This window comes from Lissotriton helveticus, chromosome 7, assembly GCF_964261635.1.
Source record: "Lissotriton helveticus chromosome 7, aLisHel1.1, whole genome shotgun sequence".
Taxonomy (NCBI): Eukaryota; Metazoa; Chordata; class Amphibia; order Caudata; family Salamandridae; genus Lissotriton; species Lissotriton helveticus.
Genome location: NC_136068.1, coordinates 1,514,455,541 through 1,514,477,161, shown reverse-complemented (window position 1 = coordinate 1,514,477,161; position 21,621 = coordinate 1,514,455,541). Strand labels below are relative to the sequence as shown.

The 21,621-nt window shown below is 43.8% G+C and overlaps 1 protein-coding gene across 8 annotated transcripts in view; it reads left to right on the top strand.

Moving 5' to 3' along the window:
• The window catches only part of LOC144770438 (uncharacterized), a 776,993-nt gene that overhangs the window by 34,515 nt on the left and 720,857 nt on the right, over nt 1-21,621 (top strand). For 7 of the 8 annotated variants that reach the window (XM_078654952.1, XM_078654949.1, XM_078654950.1 and 4 more), the window contains exon 2: nt 6,865-6,984. In XM_078654952.1, coding sequence (XP_078511078.1) covers nt 6,865-6,984 — 120 coding nt within the window. Of the gene's footprint in view, nt 1-6,864; nt 6,985-21,621 lie in introns of those variants that run through there. The other variant, XM_078654955.1, reaches the window with a different exon arrangement.

Here is a 21,621-nt window from a genome sequence, read left to right as displayed (position 1 = left end):
CCCAGGATGCTTGTGTCTGGTCCAGGGAAGACCTGGCTTGACAGTTTGGTCTGGACTGTTCCCATGAGGCACAGGGTGAAGACTGATTTGCATTTGGCTGAGTCTGAACTGGGGTGGAGAAGTGAGCTAAAGAACGATGATGGATTCAACCTAGATCTGTGACTGGGGGCGAGTGTCTAAAAAGTTTCAGTGCTCGGTCCATTACCTCTTTATGTTTGCTTTGTTCGCCCTAAGTTGGCAGGGTATGCCTAGACGTGGGTCTCCTGCTCACTTTGCCATTGGATTCAAGCTAGTCTGGCTGATGAGGGGTGTTACCCCGAAACTGGTTCCAGGATGCTTGTTTTTAGTCCATGGAAGACCTGGCTTGGCAGTTCTCGCTGGACTTTACCCATGAGGCACAGTGTCAAAACTGATTTGCATTAGGCTGGGTCTGAAATGGGCTGGTGAAGTGAGCTAAAGAACAATGATGGATTCAACCCAGAGCTGAAGCAATTGACCTCCAGCTGACTAAACTCCAGTTCTGAGCTAAAGGGACATAACAAGCTCCAGAGGCGTCCCTGCAACTGTCCAACTGACCTGCTGCAACTGACCCTGCTGGACTGCACCAGGACCTATCTGAGCCCTGCTGGCCTCTGCTGGAGTGAGATTTTGTGCCCCAAAGATGTGTCTTCCGGGTCCTGGACATTGCTCTGACATCAGTTGAACTGCTCTTTGAAGAAAAGGAGAAACCGTGAAGTTCTGGGCTCTTTACTGCTGTGAATGGGCCCAGTCGCGACATGAACTTGCCACTCGCATTGACCACCAATCTGAAGCTCTGGTGAGCTTGACTCTTCACGCTAGGGTGCCCGCCAGAGATGACCTGCACTGCAAGGTCTGCACTTTGAGCTACAACATCAACAACCTGTGGTGACCGCCAGGGCGAACCTCCAGCAATGACTGTCTGCGATGCATAACAGGATCTTCGCGCTACAGCAACAATCGTCTGCTCTTCAGGTTACAGCGACGACGATCCACAACTGTATCCCTGCTCCTCTCAGCTTTGTCCGCTGTGAACGGAGCCCTTTGCGTTGGACTTTAGATGGTAATACTTTTAGAAGAACTAACCTGATCCTGTGTCCAGCCCACATTCCATCTGGGTTAGCCAGAACTTGTGACTTTTACCTGGTCTCGCACAACCAGATAATCGCAAGTGTCGCGTTGTGCCTTTGGACACTATACTTACCATAAATTTACAAACTTGCATAACTCAGGTTGTACTGATTGGATTTTTGTTATTTTTGTGTCAAATAATGTATTCAATTTTACTTGTGTTTTTGTATATTGGTGTGGGATTTGTTTTGGGTTGAGTTTTCACTTTATTACTGTTTAAGTGCTGCATAAATACTTTCACATTGCCTTTAAGTTAAGTCTAACTGCTTTTGTTCCAACCTACCAGATGGTTAAGCACATGTTAATTTAGTGACTTTCTGTGGCTAGCCCTGACAAGACTAGAGGCTTTTGCTTAAGTAGGGCTTCACCCTCCGCTCAAACAACAGCTTCATTTCTCAAAGCAGTTGTATGGCCGGTGCAAGCCTGTGGGAGGGGGCACCTAGTTGTCTAACTCTCAACCTGGTTTTAGTCTGTTCTTCCCTTTACCCTGGGTTTGGCCCCAGTCTAGCAAGTGAAGCAAAGGGCAGGCAGGCTCATGTGTGCACTGCATCTGCCATTCGGTGATGGGGTAGGCTTCTTTGCAAGTAAAGAATGGCTGGGTACAGCCCCAAAACTACCCTTTGAAGTGCAGTCAGGCTAGGGTCCATCTTCTCCCCAGCCATCCTGTCAGGAAGACCCCCAAATCTCCACTGATAGCTGTTGCCACTCACCTAACGTCCAGGCCATCTGTAGGGGTGACATTAGTCCTCCGAGCCCCCTCAGGAAGAACTCTCAGTGAGTACCTTGAAATGAAATGAAATTAAATTAGGATTTCTAAAGCACACTACTGCCCGTAGGTGTCTAGGCGCTGACTTCTAGAGGGTGGACCAAGGTAAAGCTAGGACCAGACAACAGCGAAGAACAGAAGAGTAGATAGCAGTACGAGCTAGTTGTTAAACAACCAAGTTTTAATAGCCTTGCGAAAAATAACAGATTTTTTGTGGTTTTTAGTTTCAGAGGCATTGAATTTGTGAGTTTGGCAGTGGCCACTGCAAAGCTCTTGCCTCCCCAGGTAGCTCTTTTGAATTTATGTACAACTAAATTGTCCTGGGAGGAGGATCTTAAAGTCCTAGAAGGGATGTATTGTTGAAAGAGCTGTTTAATGGATTCTGTACCATCAGGATGAAGAGCCTTAAAGGCTATGCAAAGAGACTTGAACATAACCTGCTTTCAAATCGGGAGCCAATGAAGTAAGGGGAGAAACTTGGAAACCGATTGATGTTTTGGTATTTCTAGAAGCAATCTGGCAGACCCATTTTGAACCATTTGGAGCTTGTCCAGGGCTTTCTTGTGGGCAATCAAAAAAGCCCATTGCAGTAGTCTATCCTAGAAAAGACCAGTGCAGTGATCACTGCTTTGCGTAGGTCCAGAGGGATGAATGGGAGAACTTTCCTAAGTGATATAAACATAAAGAAACACAACAAAGTGATGGTATTGGCATGTCCCACAAAGGAAAGTTTTTCATCAAATTGGAATCCCAGAATTTTCACCTTGGGAACAGGAATTGGGAGCACACCCATTTATTGAGGCCACCTGTTAGCGAACCAAAAAGATGCGTGATTGCCAAAATGTAGCACCTCAGTTTTATCTGAGTTCAATTTCAGACAATTATTGGACATCCGACTACCGATCTGTGACATGCAGTTGTGATAACATTGTGCAATGCTGTAAGGATTTTCTGTGACTGACACTACAATTTGGATGTCGTCGGCATAAGGGACAACTGAGAAGCCCAGGATTTTAATCAGAGAGAGTGGGACTCAATGTCGACCCTGGTGGTACCCCACAGGGTGGAGTAAAAGATGTAGATCTGTGACCGTTACATTCCACGAACTGTGTTCTGTCTGTGAGAAAGGTTCTGAGGAGCTTAAGAGCGGTACCCCTAACTCCTATCTCAGACAGAAATTCAAACAAAATTAGGGCAGCGTTCCCTCCTTTGTCTAAAGTTGTTCTGACATATTCAGCAGCTGTAATCAGGGCTGTCTCCATGTTGTGTTGGCTTCTAAAGCCAAACTGGGAGGAATCCATTAATTTATGTTCCTGGATGAATAAGGAAACCTGGTGTTTATGGGTTTCTCTATCAACTTGTCGAGAAATAGTCCTATAATTGTTAGGGTTATCAGCATCCAAATTTTTTGTTTTTAAAAGCGGAAGAATTGATGCTATTTTCCAACTTTTGGGGAAGTAGCCAAGATGGAGCATTTGATTGAAAATCACTAATAGGTGTCCAGGTACTATGGCAGAGGCTAGTTGTAAAACTCTAGGGGTGCAAGGGTCAAAAGGCGACCCTTATATGATTTGATTAAACAGATCTGTTGCTTGACCAATAGTAAGGGGGAAGAAAGCCGAAAGGGTGGTACTCCTAGATTGAGATGGCACTAAAATGTTTTTTTTTTTAATAAATCGGTCTCCAAATTGTTAGCTTCACTGATGACAGTCCCTAATTTGGACCCATTGGAAGCCTCTGGGTGAGGGTTATTAGTCGTGCAGTTCCCCTCGAGCTAAGGCTAGACGTTAAAGGGTTAAAGATAACCTCTGCCTTGATTGTAAAGAATGTAGAAAGTTTTTTACAGAAAGAGGCATTGGCATTAGAATTTCTGGCTGGTGAGGGAGTGCTTAGTTTGACCACTGTGGAGAATAACTCTTTGGGAGTGTTCAATGCTGAATTAATTTTATTTATAAAAAAGTTGGATTTGGCTTTGGTCAGACGTATTTTGTATAGTAACAATTTTGGCTTATGAAGATCTTTGTCCTCTGTACTATAATTCGACTTCCACTTTCTCTCTAGCCTTCTACATGATTCTTTGGCCAGTCTAAGCTCTTCATTGAACCAGGGTTCAGATGGTACAGTTTGGTTATTATTTCCGCATTTGGCTGGAGCTATACTGCTAATGGAATCACTAATCCATTGATGATAATCATCAGTTGCTAGATCAAGATCAGGAGGTACTGGTTTATTGGATAGAGTTAGGGCCCTCGTGAGCTGGCCTTCCAAAATTAAGTGGCAATGTTGATAGCTAGAAGTAGGTAGAATCATATGCTGCTCCGATCTATGGCCCACTAAATTCAGTTGGAACATCACTGCCTTATGGTCTGACCATATTAGCAGTAAAGAGGTAGAAGCCTGAATTAAATGACAATCTGAAAAAAATGCATTGAGGGTGTGGCCACCAGAATGCGTTGGATCGCAAACTAATTGCGACAAACCTAAAAGAGATAGAGAGGCTATAAGATCCTGAGTATCTGGGTCCTCCTTATTCTCCAGATGAAAGTTAAAATCACCCAGGATTGTAAAGTCAGAGGAGTTGGCCTTAATGTCCCATGGCGACTAATCCATATTTAAAAAGAGATTTCTAGGGCTGGGGGTCTGTAAATCAAAGCACCATTAATGGAGTAGTGATTTGAAAGACCAATTTTGAAAGCCATGGCTTCACAGCCAGGATAGGTTAGGGGTTCAAACCTAACCTTGAATTTGTCTTTAAAGACAATTGCTAGGCTGCCACCTCTATTCCCAATGCGATCTAGCCTGAATAACGAGTAGCCAGGTGGGGTGACAATGACCAGGTCTGGCCCGAAGCGGTGTCTGCCCATGTCTCAGTTACAAAAGCGATATCGATATTAGCACTGTCTAGAAAATCAGACTTTACCATTGCATGTTCTACGAGTGAATGAGCATTCAACAAAGTGCATTTTATCATTTCTGCCATGCACTTCTGAGTACTGGCCACAGAATGGCTAAGTGAGTTTATCTTATAGCAATTGCGTCTGAGAGAGCAGACCGGGCAGGTTTGGCATATTGGTGCATCTTCAGGGGACAGCGCAGGGCCTGTATAGAACCGGGCTTCAGAATTAAGAATGAGTAGTCCTTCCCTACTGTACCTCAAGCCATCGCAGCGCTGGGGAGCAAAACCGACAGGGGGGCTGGTGCTCAGCACGACCTAAGTGCGGACGGGCGCAGACCGGCTTGCCTTCGGTGCACCTTCGGCAGCGGTGCGCCTGCTGCGTTCGTCTGCGCTGTGGCTCCCAATAAGTAGAGGGAAGGTTCAGCCGGTTGCAAGACTAGACCTGACCATTTAAAAATGGCACCTGGGTGTGTGCAATGAGGAGGAAAAGCATGCCTAATGGCAGCAGGTCACAGCAGAAGACCTCGGCCAGATCAGGTGAGGAGCATTTAAAAATATCAAATGGTTTTAAAATTCTGAATACACAGTTTAAAACATAAAACTCCTGCACCCTGCAACATGCAGTAGTGCAGGAGAACACAAACACATATTTAGCAGTAGGTAGGACCAATGTCTTACGAGTCTAGTGTTACCCTGTGTGTACCCCCGGGAGTCTATTAGTAGCATGCGCTGTCAGCTGTTGCCAAGCAGAAAGGGGGTTGCAGATATGAACAAGAGAGTTGACTGTCTCAGTGACTTTTGTCTCCTAAACCTTGCTGGGTCTCTTCTGTTGATCTAACGTTAATGCTATCACTTTTTCAAGAGACGCTTAGGGCGTTATAATGCATTTGGCAGTCCGAATGCCTGAACACCGCTGTGGCTAGAAGCCCGCAGCTCTGGCAGTCATCTGACCACCATAATAGAAACTGACCATGGGGCTTGCGGTGTTGCTGCAGCGGTCTTCCGTCGTTGGTCAATGGTTTACCATATCTATCAATTCTTGTGTGTATATTTTGTCTACACATTTTTCAAATGTACACATATGCATGATACATGTGGAAAAATACCACCTACCCATTGCCAGAGTCTGGCCCATATGTTGCCAGTCCAGACAATGGGTATATGGTACAAAATGGACTTACCTGTATTTCTCCACAAACAGGGTTGTATTCTGCGGCTGAAGATGCTGCTCTGAAGGGGGGACCTAGAGAAAGGGATTCACGTTGAACTCTGACTGGTAGAACACGAGTGGGCTGAGTAGGCACCCCAAAGCCTTTGTTTCCACTGACTAGAATCCGGCATTCCCAAACCCCGGTCGGCTCTTTGGAAAGCCTACTTATCATATGGATGGTGCCGAAACTCCTCTGTACCGTCCTACGGTAGCTGTTTTTACCCTACCACAAAACCATCAGTCTTCGGTGTGCTGGTGGTGTCTGCAGTTCAGCCACAGTCTTTTCAATAGCAATCCACCCATCTCGTAATACGGCAGTTGGACCGTAAATCTCGTGGTGGTTGGACCACGGGTATTGTGGTTCATGGACCGCAAAACTCGCAATAAGGCCCTAAGTGTGATTCTCAGGTTATGTGTCTACCAGAGTACAATAAACAAGCATTAAGTCTAATAGTTATTGACAACATTGTACAATCATTTCAATCATGTACTTGCTTTACTTGCAGAGAAAAACACCTTAAACACTCTCTTGAAAAAGCATGAGTAGCCTCTTTGATGAATTTTTTTTCCAGTTTATATTACAGTAAATTATTTGCGGTCTTGGAGTTGGTTGCTAGAGTTTTATGGACAAGTTATTCTTAGGAGTCTTAGAGAAATATTCTGTCTTATGGCTTTAGAAAAATCAAAGTTTCAAAAGTTCTTTAGATAACGCAATGGTAGTCTCTGTTTACCCAAGTTTATTTGCTTTGATTACTGTCAATTTCTCAGATCATGCACTAACCTTATAATCTTTGTAAAGGGCAGTCAAGTTCTTCTAACACTTGCTTCTTGCTTTTGTTTCAGGCAATACTCAAGAGCTCTTTCTCTGGGCATGGCCAACGAGATCAAGGAGTCGTTGAGAATTTTGTCTCCAGGTGTGGCCAACGGGATCAAAGATGGTGATGAGAGTGAATCTCTCCTAAGGTAAATTTCTTCAAGCATTTACCCTTCGCTGTCACAGATGTGAAGGGGAGCACAAGCTGGACCTCCAGCCCGTGCAAGGCAAACAATGCCAATTGTGGCTCTCATGACTTGGTCATGGTATTCATACCCACCCCAGCCAAGATGGCTGCCAGATAACGTGATTCTCCCAAGTCTTACGAGAACACCTGAGGAATGATTCTAACATAAAAATGGTGTTTATCTCATAATAACTAACTCCAGGGCAATGGTGAAAACAAACCTCTGCCACAATATATACTCCCATATGTGAATGCCTTGTGGAAAAATATTTTGAGCACACACGACTAAATGGTGCCACATGCAGCAAAGCACACTGCACATGAGGCAGATGAGGCAGATCTAATATTCACAGCCAGGACCATTGTCCAATGTACGGGAGGATCACATCATACTGCAGAAAAGCCATTAACTATCAGGTGACCCTGGCATAAAGGCACATTTTACTTAGACAAGAACATCCCAACTTTCTGAAAGTAACAACTAGGTGATGAATGGAATGTTTGAATTCATATCAGTCACTGAAATCGCTTGGGCCGCATCCCAGTCCATCAGTTTGTGCCCACCATGCCACCTCAGTTTGGACCCAGCTATTTGCAAATCAGTCTAGATGCTGCTCCAATGGAAACATTCCATCCCGAACTGCCAGGCCAGGTATTCCCTGAATCGGAACACAAGCAATCTAGAACAGGATCTGTGAACCAGGTATAGCAGGGTGAAATTGGTCTTGATTTGCTAGTGTTTTGGTTTAGAGATGGCCTGGTTTGGCAGTTCTGGCTAGCTTCTTCCTATTGGAGCAGGGTCAAGACTGCTTTGCATAAAGGTGGGTCTAATCTGATGAAGCATGCTGAGCAAAAGAACAATGGGTTAGAAAGCTAACTCATGTGATTGCCAGTTGTTAGACTTATCGCAAGCATCCTCCCATCACCTTTTGTGTATTTGATGTACCACTCTAAGTGGCCAGGGTATGCCCTGATGTGGGTCCCTTTTCACTGTGGCACTGGAATCAAGCTACACCCGACGAACTGTCCTAATCAAGGCAAAACCGGTCTTGAGTTGTTTGTGTTCCGGTTAAGAGAGGGCCTAAGAATGTTCATACTGGAGCAGGGTAAAGACTGATCTGCATGAAAATGGGTCTAATCTGAGGTAGCGTGTCAGACAAAAATACAATGGTTTGGAATGCTACCTGAGCAACAGCCAGGGGTTAGACTTATTGTAAGTATCCTCCCATCACCTTTTGTGTGCATGAACTTTCTAAAAGTGGAATTTCCAAAACAGTCATTTAAATTCTACGGTAGGATGGATTTTAAATTCCTATTACAGAGAGTCTTTGAATCATTTTTCTAGCTAACGCCAAACATAATAAATGCTCTATACAAAGTTATAGATTAACCCAGTGCTTTTCTATTGGAGAGACATCCTTGTCACAGTGACAATCTGAGATCTATCATTGCCAGGACATGTAAAACTTAAGTACACATGTTCTACTGTTTAAATACAGTGCACCCTGCCCTAAAAGGCATAAAGGGCCTAACTTAGGGGTGACTTATAAGTATTTAAAAGGTAGGTTTAAGCTTGGCAAAAGCAGGTCGAAGTGGCAGTTTATAGCTGCACCCACAAGGCATGGGTTACAGTGCTACTTTAATGGGTGGCACAATGAGTGCTCTAGCCACTAGTACAATTTAATATACAGGCACTGGTTACATGTAGTACTGCTGTTTGGACAAAATATCAAATTAAAATATTGTGATGCAAAAATATCATGCCTAGAATATTGTGATGTCACAAATATCATGGACAGGAATATTTAAGGTAACATCATTATTTGTACATATTTTAAATATTTATTTGTGTTATTGAGAATAATGTAATAAATGGTATAGATGTTATCATGTTATAAGAGCAGGGTGTTGGGTTTAGAGGGGAAAAGGGTGGGGAGATTTGTAAAATATGTTTAGATTAATTGGTTTGTAAAGTTGGGTGTATGAATAATAACATGATATGTTTTTTTCATTTAAATGTATTGTTTTTAACTATATTTCTTTACATTTTGTGAGTTCTTTTTTATAAAACATTAGTTTTATTTGTTTTAATAATTTTTATTTAGCATGTAATATTTTAAAAAATACTTTTCAAATATTTTATTTCAAAATGATCAAAATGTAAGTTTTTATAGTTCTAAGCAACTTTTTAGATTTGTTTTAAATAAATAAGTTTTACAAAGATGTATTTTGTAAGCAAATTTTAATATATATTTAATAAATGTTTTTAAGCTAAATATTTATTCCTAAATTTTGTAAATTTCCATGTATACATTTTTTGTCTTTTTGTTTTAAAGTTAGAATTTTTTTAAATTTCATTTATAAATTAAAATATTATACAATAATATAGGATTTAGGACTATGCCAATAACATCATATTTTGTGATATTAATTTATCATTCATTAGATTTAAATATTTAATTACATTTTCTATCATATATATTTATTATAGTTTTTTAGTATGTTTACTTGATTGATTTTGTTTATAAGATGTACAAGAATAAATGTATATTAAAATTATTAAAAATATAGTGTATTATATTTTTTTCCATAGTTATTTATTTCAAATTAAAACATCTTGCAACCTCCAGACTCATGCAGGTGGTCCACATTCCACCTTATTACGACTCTTAAAGTCGCATCGGCGGTGGACCACTGGATGCCCAAAGGAACGGTTGTTCCCTGGCTGATGCTGCGGCGCCACAACTCAATATGCTGAACGAGGTCTGACGCAGTCCCACTCAGCATATTATGATTTTGTTCACCAGCATTTCATGGTAAGTGCTCCGCCATGAAAATGCTGACAGTTTAGGAACAAAGGGGGCCCTGGCCCCCCCTGCCATGAGGAAACATTCAGGGGTGCACAACATGTGCCTCCCATTCTTTATTCCCACAAAGTTCCAGCACAGCATGGCATTCACGGCCATGCCCTGCTGGAACTTTTTTGCCCTTCCCATTGTGGTGCCTGTTTTCTAGGTACCGCCGTGGAAAAAGCCAAAGGACCGCCGACTGCTCTACTTGTGATATGGTCGGTGGTCCTTGCGTGGGTTTGGCGCCGTAGAGCCAGCATTGAGCCGGCACATTTGCGACAGACTCTTAATTAGGTCTTTTGTCTTCATATTGTTTAGAAATGATTACGTTTGTATAATGTTTTATCTTAAGTTATTCTTGGTGTTTTTATTTTAAATTATTTCCATGCGTTATGGACAATCTTTAAATATTTTATGTGAATGTCAATGGGCCAGATTCACAGAACTAACTTAAGATAAAATCCTAAACTTACTACCATTTTGGTATTCACAGAAGGCACTTACTCACATTGGTATTCACAGAAGGCACTTACTCATTTCAGTATTCACAGAAGTTAGGAGTCCTAACTTTAGGACTCCTAAATGCTTTCTGTGAATACCGAAAGTCTTAAAGTTAGGATTGATCTCAGTTTAGGAGTCCTAAAGTTAGGAGTCCTAACTTTACTACTCGTAAACTGAGAAAAATCCTAACTTTAAGACTTTTGGTATTCACAGAAGGCATTTAGGGGTCCTAAAGTTAGGAGTCCTAACTCCTAAACTGAGAAAAATCCTAACTTTGAGACTAACGGTATTCACAGAAGGCATTTAGGAGTCCTAAAGTTAGGAGTCCTAAATTTACTACTCCTAAACTGATAAAAACCCTAACTTTAAGACTTCCGGTATTCACAGAAGGCATTTAGGAGTTCTAAAGTTAGGAGTCCTAACTTCTGTGAATACGGATATGAGCAAGTGTCTTCTGTGAATACCAAAATGAGTAAGTGAGTAAGTGCCTTCTGTGAATACCAAAATGGTAGTAAGTTTAGGATTTTGTCTGAAGTTAGTTCTGTGAATCTGGCCCAATGTCACTCCTTTAGTGTCCAACACCTTTCCCGACATGGCTTACATTGGAGTGGGAATAGTAAATGTAAGTCCTTTAGTATGCAGGACCTTCCCCAAAATGGCTTAGATTGGAGTGGAAATATTAAAAATGGCTTAGATTGCAGTGTGAATAGTACATGTAAACATTTTAGTGTCCATAACATTCCTAAAATGGCTTAGATATGAGTGGAAATAGTAAATGCCACTCCTTTAGTCTCTAACACCTTCCCCTAAATGGTTTAGATTGGAGTAGGAATTGTAAATGTCACCCATTTAGTGCCCAACACCTTCCTCAAAATGGCTTATATTGAAGTGGGAATAGTAAATGCCACTCCTTTAGTGTTCAACACATACCCCTAAATGGCTTTCATTTGAGTGGGAATAATAAATGTGCATCCTTTAGTGTCCCACACCTTCCTCAAAATGGTTTAGATTGGAGTGGGAGTAGTGATTTTGGTGTTTTCTGTGTGGAACATAATGGCTAAAATGGTTTGAATGGAAGTGGGAGTTCTATAGCATTTTGGATTAAAGTATTGCAATTTTAACTTGCATTATTAATATTAACAATTATTTTACAAAGAAAAGTACAAGGCAGTTTATTTTATTTTAATGTATATATTTTATGGTATTTGTAAGGTTATATTTTTTAAACAAATATTTTTACCATTTTCTATACATTTTTTGAAATACAAAGTGTGTTATATATGTTTTTAAACATTGATATTTTCAATTTTTGTAACTTTTTTTGCAAATATTGAACAATTGTTTTATAAACATGTACCTTTGATGAAGGTATATTTTGTTTAATAATGTATTTTATATAATTTTTTAAAATATATTATGAATAATAATATATTTTTATATTTGTTTTATAGCATTAGTTATTGTATACATTCCATAACTTGTTATATTTTCATTACACATTTATTTACATTCTTGATATTTTTGATAACTTTAAAAAACATTTTAATAACTTTTTTTTCACTATTTTTCTTTAAAGTTTCATTGTTTTCAATAGGAAGATAGTCTTTCGTTAGCTTTATTTAGCAGCCTTTTTTATTATCGCTAAGTGTATTTTTGTAGTCCGTTCCTGTCATTTTTAGGTCCAATTTCCTGGTCATGCATTGCAGTTATCTGCTGCAGATCATCGGATAAGGTAAGACCTTTTTTACGTCTCTTTATGAGGGTTTGAGGGTGGTGGATGTACATGGAGCTAGTTATTAATGATAGTTATATTGTGGATTCATAGTTCTAGGATTTCTTTATTGAGAGTTTGTGTTATTTTCTATAGTAGTGTTCTGTGTTAGGCCTACTTAAAGTTTAGTAGTAGTTTTGAGTTAAGTTAGTCGATGTTATGTTATATTTTGCATATGATAGTGGTAATGGAATGTTTGTTGTATTTATATGTCGTTTTTTATGGGTGGGTTCTGTATCTTTTTTATAGGTTTACGGATCCAAAGTTATTCTGCGGTTGTGCGGATTTGGCGTTGAATTCTAAAGGAAATTATTTTGGTTTCTAATAAACCAATATTTTTATTTTGGACTTCCTTTAATTCTTTGGGTTTCCTGGAGCATTATTTATTTTTCTAATTTTTGGGGGTTTTTATGGTTCCTTATGATTTTGGATTGCTAAATTGAATTTAATTTGGAGCTATTTCTTCTTTCCATTTTTTGGGTTTGTTCGATTATATTTTGACAAAATGAAAGAGTTGCAGCTATAGAATTGTATGTTAATTTAGTTGATTGTTTGTGGGGGAAATGCTATATTTTGTTATGCATGTATATTTGCTGTAATTGCAATGTCTTATTTTACATTTCTATTTGTTACATTTACTTGGTTTCATGTTTAGTTATTTTGAATGTTGTGCTTTGTGGTTGGTGATGTATTGATTTTTAATCAGTTAGAAAATGTATTATTTTATGTATCAGTCTTTTTTATATTTTCCAATTTATTGTTTATATGCTATGTTGACTGATTTATGCAAATGCTTTGTGTACCTTTGTTAAGGTTTGCTGATTTCTGTGTAGGGGGTTGGGATTTTAAGGTAGGGGTTTTGCTACTGTTTCTAGATAGTGTACTCCTTTATTTTTTATAAAGGTTCTAACTGTACATTGTAGCACGGCATCTATTCTACAGGTTTGTTTGATGATTTTAGAATTAACGAAAGAGTGACTATGCATACATGCATAGTCACTCTTTCGTTGTTTTCCTAATATATTACTAGGGGGTTCAAGAGTGCCTCTCTCCCTCTTTGTTGTTATAGATTTTAGAATTAAATCAATTTTTATTAGCAGAACACAGAACATGAAAATACATTACATTGTGGCCTACAATCCTACGGGCCGGCTACATCACATTCAGAAAAGAAAGGCGAGCCTATGGGTGAGAGGTTGTCTTATGTAGTTAGTTGACACAGCATGCTGCCTACAACCCATTGAGGGCCTGCCGTGTTTGTGAAGGAGAGACAAAAAACTGTCCTAGCTCTACAAAATGTAATTAAAAGAAAAGTCTGATGAGCTGCTAGAATGCGTGTGACAATGAGCCATGGACCTATCTTTGACAACTAAAGGCTATAGAGTTTGCCTTTTAAGAGAAGGAATAAAGGACACAGACCAAACAGGAACACAATCCAGAAAAACCCGATGCCCACTCCTCACCAGGTGAGCAATAAACCAGGAAAAAGTGCACTTTGGTGTATGGATACAGTCCGATGCGCTAGTTGTCAGGGTCATGAGGACCCAAAGAACCCATCTGGGATCGAGTGCGTTAGCCACTCTCGTGCCCTTCAGGAATCAGTTTCAGAATCCGGAGATAGATGGGACCAGACAATTCCCGGAATTCCGTGGATAGAATTGAGATAAAGGGGGATCAGATTTTAGTGTAGTCGGATTTGGCCCCTATAGTGGCCATAGAAAGCCTCTCCATGCCCTAAAGATACCACAACTGATGCAACCATTGTGTATGTTCTGGGATCCTGTCTGTCTTCCACCCCACCAAAGGTACCCGGTGTGCGGCATTCAGTGCCAGTGCAAACTGCCTGCCTTTTGAGATGTGCAAGAGGAAGGTCAGCGCGTTGGGCAATCCCAGGATACTATAAGCATGGAGCCTCGGGATGGTAGTGTCAAAGGCCTTATTGATTTCATCGAGGATCTTTTCCCAATATCTCGTGAGCTTTGGGCAGTGCCACAGCAAATGAAGGAGGGTACCAGGGATACCATAGCCACGCCAGCAGAGGCCATCACATTGAGAGTTCCACTTGATTAGGCGAGCCGGGGTGTGGTACCAATAAGATACAATTTTAAATGCAGTTTTGGTGTGGCCCATGGAATGTGTGGTGTGGTGGGTCCTGTAGAAGACATTCTCCCATTCTTTGTCTGACAGGGTGCGACCTATTTCCGCCTCCCACATCCTCTGTACCGCGGTTCATGAATTTTTGGTGCCCTGAGTGAAGAACAAGTATATTTTGGAAATGAGCTTGCGGTCGTCTTTTTATAAGAAGAGACTCTTTTTAAACTGCAGCATTGGTCTACCAGCCATGGATCGGATTTTGGGACCAGTTACCCAGTGCAACATTTCTGTATGTAGGAAGAAGTCCGAGCCTGCAAGGCCATAATCCTCCTTGAGCTGCTTGAAGGGAATATGACCCTTTAGGTCGAACAGATGCCCCAAGTGCTTGCACCCACTCCCTAGCCACCGCATGCCTGCCCTTTTATCCATCCTAGGCTGGAAATCAGGGTTTGAAAAAGATTGGAGACATGGGAGACGGGAAGGTGGTAAGGTTAGCCCACGAAGACACTATGTCCCAAGTTAGCATAGTGGGGCGTGTGACTGGCAAAGAGTATAGTCCCCAAGAACGCAAAGACTTAGGTAACCAGGCCTCTTTCCAGATATGGTGGCCTGCCACCGTCTGGTCCATGAAAACAAAGTACTTCTCCGCCATGGGACGGTTCCATTCCACAAAGGTAGCGCAGTAGTGAGGCCTGAAAGTAGCATGTGATGTTGGGCAAGGCCAGGCCGCCTCCTTCTTAGGGCACTGTAGCAAAGCCTTTTGCAGCCTGGGAGAGATTGGTCCCTAAATACAACGCTAAATCTCAGTTTATATGTGTAAGAGTGAGTTCGGTGGGGGCTGTAATGGAAGCGTTTGGAAGAGATATAGGGCCCGAGGTAGAACATTAATTTTAACGGCAGCCAGCCTCCCAAGCCACGACAGAAGGGCATCGCCATTGAGCTAGATCTTTTTGGATGCGAGAGAGCAGGGCATTATAGTTCACTTCCACCGTCTTGGCCAGAGTTTTATGAAGAACCAGCCCTAGATATTTTATAACATCCATCATCCAGTCGAAATTGGGCATGAAAGGCATCTACTGTCCTCTGTGTTGCAGTAAGATTCAGTACTTGAGACTTCTGCAAATTTATTTTAAATCCAGAGACATGGCTAAAGACCTTCAGGTATGGCACAATCACCGGCATGGATATCAAGGGATGAGCTACAGAGAAAATGACATTGTCGGCGTAAAGGCTAGTTAAATGGCGGTCAGTCCGAACAGGACACCCTGCGCCTATGGATTGTCCTGGAGTTGCTGAGCGAAGGGCTCCATAAACAGGGCGGAACAAGGGGGTGAGAGGGCAGCCCTGTATGCTCCCCCTCTACACCGCAAAGTTGCTCAAGAGTATACCCAAACTGCAACAGATGGAGAGAGGTAGATGCTTGCCATCCATTTGCGAAATTTGATACCCAAACCGAAGCGCTCCAGAGGGGAAAATAGATACAGCCAATGCACGTGGTCAAAATCTTTCTCAGCATCGACCGCCAGTAGTAAAGCCTCCTCTCTAATCCAGTGTACCTTGTCAATTAAGTGACAAATCATTTTGGTATTGTCCCCTCACTGCCTATACGGAATGAAACCGGATTGGTCTAGGTCAACCAGGCCAGGCATTAGAGGGTTTAGTCTATGGGCCTAAATGCTAGAGAACAGTTTCGCGTCAGTACTCAGCAAAGAAATCGGACGATTTGAGCTGCAGCACACCGGGTCCTTCCCTGGTTTGGGGATAACTGAGATAGTCGTTTGTTAGTTCCTTTTGTGCCCGTGTCTGCAAAGGAGATGAACAATTGAGTGAGCAGTGGAGCCAGTTCAGTACAATAGGTCTTATAAACAAGCATTTGCAATGCAATAGGTCTCACATTTACAAGAGTTTGAGCTATTGGCATTGGAAATGGCGATGCCTTTTATTTATGTGTTGATTTTTAAAACATAAATAAAAGGCATTTAACAATGGAATAGCTTAAACTCTCGCAAATGCGAGACCTATTGCATTGCAAATGCTTGTTGAAAGAGGAACGAGAGAATATGATCTTTACAGAAGGTAATACACAAGCCTCTCCCTACATGTATTTGCACAGATAACCACTTCCGGGGATCTGCCTTCTTGCAAAATTATGTGGATTCCCTCAACGCAGGCCCTCAAACAAAGCACACTAAGGATAGCAGTGGGTTCAAGATTTCTTCCTGTGCTCAGTGTCCAACCTCCATCTCCCAGACGCCATTCTTATCCGAAAGTAAACATTCGTCATCCACTGAGCCCATCAGCTTATGTTCTAATGCTTGCAATGATGCGACAGCAATGGCTGCCCATAATATTCATCAACATTACTTAGTTGCCCAAAAATAGAAAAGTGAAGTTGCCACTTTCTGTGCCTCACAGACTTCTGCCAAAGAGGAAACATGAAAACACAGGGTAGCTCTCTGAGGTGAAGGACAATAGTGGCAGAAATGGCACCTCTGCACAGCATGCACTTTTCCTTTAAACAGCACTTTCTGCCTCTGACTGTGACATCCTAACCCTGTAATTATCGAGTGTTGCTGTTGATAACCCGTTGGTTGCCAAAGTATCTTTATTCGGTGAAATGACCATAAAAGTAAAAAAAAAAAAGCACAAACAGAAACAAACGAGCGCTGAAAGACACCGGGAAGCAGCCAGGTGATCTTAGCCACTCGAGACATACTCCAGAACCATATGAAGCGCTCGATTCCAGAGACGGGAGATTGCAAAGGGAAGACCGCTTGTTCGGGGGTTTCAGTCCAGGCTGCTGACCCATGAGCACCGAGACTAGTTGAGGCCAGAAGCGACTACGACGTCAAGCTGGGGGTGCTGTGGTCTGTCAAGGGAGGGATGTCCGCTATTTCACTCTGATGGGCCGTGTGTGTCTCTAAGACGTCCTCTGAGAGGGAAGACATGGACAGTTTACAGCTTGTGGTACTGTGCCTTCTGTCGCTGGTCCTAGAGGTAAGACTGATTCTCTTGCCAGCCAGGTCCATCAGAGGTCTTGCTGCTGTAGAAGGGTTTGAGTTTAAGTTTGAGTTTAAAATTACTTATACAGCGCACATACACCAGCGGTTTCTTGGCGCTAAACTGATAAGATCCGGGGCTAGGAAACAAGGGAAGCTAATGAGAGTTTAATCAAAGGCCTTAGTGAACAGGTGAGCCTTGAGGTGTTTGCGAAATTGTGAATACACCGTGAGGGAGCGGAGTTCAAGAGGGAGGGAATTCCATAAAATCGGGGCAAGGGTGGCAAATTTCGAGCCTCCCCACTTCTTTCTCCGATAACGAGGGATGGTGAGGAGGGACTGAGAGGAAGAGCGTAGTTCCCTGGTGGGGACATAGGGGGTAATCTCAGAAGAGATAAATGCGGGTGCCAAGCCCAATCGAGCCAAGAAGGTGATCGAGGCGAGCTTGAATTGAACCCGAGCTCGCACACGGAGCCAGTGTAGAGATTTCAAGAGGGGGGAGGAATGGTGAAATTTCGGAAGATTGAAGACCAGGCGGGCCGCCTGGTTTTGTATCTGCTGCAAACGCCGTAGACTATATGCAGGAATACCTGCATATAGGGCGTTGCCATAATCCAGGCGGGACACCACCATGGCCAAGATGATAAGTTTGAGAGCAGAAAAAGTAAAAAAACGGGACACCTTGCGAATAGTGCGCAGTGAAAGAAAAGAAGAAGATACCACGGAACTAACCTGGGAATGAAGGGTGAGTTGAGAATTAAGTTTTATACCAAGAGTTTTAACAGAGGTAGTGGGTACAGGAGAGGGGCCCAGTGCAGGGGGCCAGAAAAGGGGGGACCAGGGGCTGGATGAACCACCCGTCAACACCAGCTCGGTTTTATCGGGGTTGAGTTTCAAATGATTGTGGTTCATCCAGTCCCGGATATAAAGCATAATAGTTTGGAAGTTAAGAACAGAAGAAGGGGAAGAGGACAGATTGAAAACAAGCTGGAGGTCATCCGCATAATTAAACACGGCGACCTCCATTTGTTGAAGAGAAAAAATAAGACGGGCAACATAAAGATTAAACAGGAGGGGGGAAAGGGAGGAACCCTGGGGAACCCCGCACAGAACTTTCCGGACGTCCGCTGTGAAGTCACCAAGGCGAACGGCCTGGGTGCGGTCACTCAGGAAGGAGGATAACCAGACCAGAGCAGTGCCCCCGATCCCCGCCGCCTCGACACGGGAAAGTAAGATGGTATGATCCACCGTGTGGAAGGCGGCTGAGAGGTCGAGGAGCACAAGGGCCTGGCGCTGGTTGGTATCCATACCCTCCCTGATGTTGTCCAAGACCGAGATAACAACGGACTCCGTAGAGTGTGCGGGGCGGAAGCCGGCCTGGCGGGGAGCAAGAGCTCCATGCGTCTCCACAAAGGAGCTCAGAGCGCAGGTGACATGGCGCTCGAGCACCTTTGCCAAAAATGGCAGAAGGGAGATGGGGCGGAAATTGGCAGGGACCGAGGGGTCGGCCCCAGGTTTTTTAAGAATTGGCACAATAACCGCTGACTTCAAGGGGTTGGGTACTACCCCTTGGGCCAGGGAGCTGTTGAGGAGATGAAGGGGGGGATCTGGGCAGGTAACAAAAATATGACGAAGGATATGAGCAGGACAGGGGTCAAGTGGAGAGCCAGATTTGACCAAGGGTACTAGGGAAGTAAAAGCTTCCTTGGATATAGGAGGAAAAATGGTGAGTTTTCCCTTGGGAAGGGGACGTTGGGGATCAACAAAGGAGGGAGAAGGGGGCGGGATGTTGGCTTTAATGGTAATGATTTTGTGAATAAAATAGTTATTGAGGGATTGGCAGAGTTCTTCGGACGGGGCGGGCTTAAGGGTTGTTCTGTCTGAAAGCGCCAGATTCTGAACAATCATAAATATCTCCTTAGACTGGTTTGCTGCAGCAAGGATTTTAGAGGAGAAGTAGATGGTTTTGGCCTCCAAGATGTCTTTTTTATACTGGGTAAGGATGTTGGTATACTCCAGTCGTAAAGTGGGGCAATAACTTCTCCTCCAAGCCCGCTCCGCGCGGCGTACTGTAAGTTTGGTGGCCTTAAGCTCTACATTGAACCACCGATTGGCATCCTTGTCGCGCTTGGACGTAATGCATTTGAGCGGGGCAGCAGAGTCACTACCAGCGGAGAGCCACTGATCTATAGCCTCGACCTGGGAGAGGGTGGAAAGGCCCTGCAGGGGAGGGAGGGAAGTGGTAAGAACGGAAGAAAATTCATCCAGGTTAGCTCGGCCCCAAGCTCGGACCCAGATGTTCTTGGGGCGAGGGGGCTTGGCTGGGGGGTGAATAGGCAAAGAAAATGAAATCAAATGGTGATCAGACCATGTGCAAGGCGAAATAGAAAGAGATTCCACGGGACAGTTCAGGGACCAGATCTGGTCAAGCGTATGACCTTTGATGTGGGTGGGAGAGTGAACAGAGGAAGTGAAATTAAGGGATTGAAGGGTTTCGGAAAATTCCTTTGAAGACGAACATTCAGCTGGGTCAAAAGGCCAGTAGTTGAAGTCGCCAAGGAGTAAAATAGAGGAATTATTGACTGTAATGGTAGCCAGGACTTCCAAGAAATCAGAAAGAAACTGTGAAGAGGATTGAGGGGGGCGGTAGGTAAGAAAGCAGGTCAAAGGGGGAGAGATGGCGGTAGTGCGGATAACCAGGTATTCAGAGGTTGCAATGTCAGGCAAAGACAGGGTTTGAAAAGGGAGATCGGTGCGTGCGATGACCGCCACGCCACCCCCGGCTCTGCCAGAAGGGCGATCTGCCCGAATGGCATAGTAAGTAGCTGGTAAGGTGGCCAGTAGGGCGGGAAGGGAGTCATCGCCGAACCAGGTCTCCGTTAAAAAAAGGAGATCTGGGGTATGAAGGTCCAGCAGGACCGAAAGTTTGTGCGCATGGGCAACAGCGGACCGAGTGTTAAGATAAAAAGCTGTTAGTGGCTTGGAGGTTGTAGGATGAGTGGTGCATGGGGGTGAGAGAGGAGGGCCAGCCATAGGAAGGGGGATGTGCGGGGGAACCTCATGGAGTAGACCTAGAGAGGAAATGTGAGAGCAAATGGAGGCTGCGATGGGCCAGGGTCCCTGGAGGCGGCGTAGGTGAGCCGGGGTATAAGTGATGAGCGGGGCAGAGTAACGCGCCCCTAGCCCCGGTCAGCCGCGGACGGGCGCAGATGGGCTTAACTTAGGCGCAACTTCGGCGCGCCTTCGTCGCGCCCACTGCGCCCGCCCGCTGCGCCGTCTAAGAGGGGAAGTTGTAATATAGGGACACATGGGAGGGGGACTAAGAGGGGGCGTGGCAGGGGGTGGAGGGACAGAGGAGCAGCCCCGCCAACCACAGAGCAGCCCGAGATGGTGGGCACGCCCGTCCCCGCCCTCGTGACCTGCCCGTCAGAGGGTGAGGGAACGAGCAGCGTGGGGCGCTCTGGCGGCGGCCGGCAGGGAAGTCAGGAGGCGTCAGGGGGTGCGCGATGTCCAGAGCGGGGAAGGGTCAACACTGGCGGTATCTTCCATGGTTAAATCTGTTCTGTTTGTTTACTTTTGATAGATAGGTAAAATCTTCTGTTGTTCCTTAAATACCGCCGTTGGACTAATTACATCTTCTAGATGTACAGGGTAGGCAAAGCGGTGCCAACCATGAGAGTTATACCAACCCCCTTCCTTTAAACGAGCTTACTCTATGTGTGTCAGCTGGAAAACAACCATCTGTCAAATCTGGGCTATAATTTATTGATCTATTTATGGTCTTTTGCACAGAGCAAACCTAGCCAACGGACATTGGAGCGCTTTGCAAGAGAACGAGTTATCAAACAAGTAAATGATCGTTATGTGACAACCAAAGTGCTCAGATAAAAACAAAAGACAGTGCCAATACAAGAAACAGAGAGTTCAAAGAAGACAGATGCATGTATGGATGTTGAGATCGGGCAGGTCTCACCCTGACCCTGCACAGCTGAGCTCAGCAAAGGTGCCACATGCAAGTATCCCAAGTCTTCACGGGCCTCATCCGAACAACCTGATTGGCTAGAAGTCTCCCCTACACTGATGTATGCCACACATCTTTTTGGCGTGTACATATTTAAATCTAGCCCCCTCTTACTGTTTGAAAGGATCCCATGTGTATGATAGATTACAAAACCGAAGGCAGATGACACAAGCATGCATGCAACAGCGAGAAAACTAAGCACGGAATCGAAACCAGTGGTGTGCGCACACCACAGAGGAGCAGGAGCGGGAATCGAAACCAGTGGTGCGTGCACACCACAAAGGAGGGGGGGCGAGGGAGCACGGCAGCGAGGCGAACGCGTGCTGCTGTGTGCAATAGACACCGATGAGACTGAGCGGAGCAA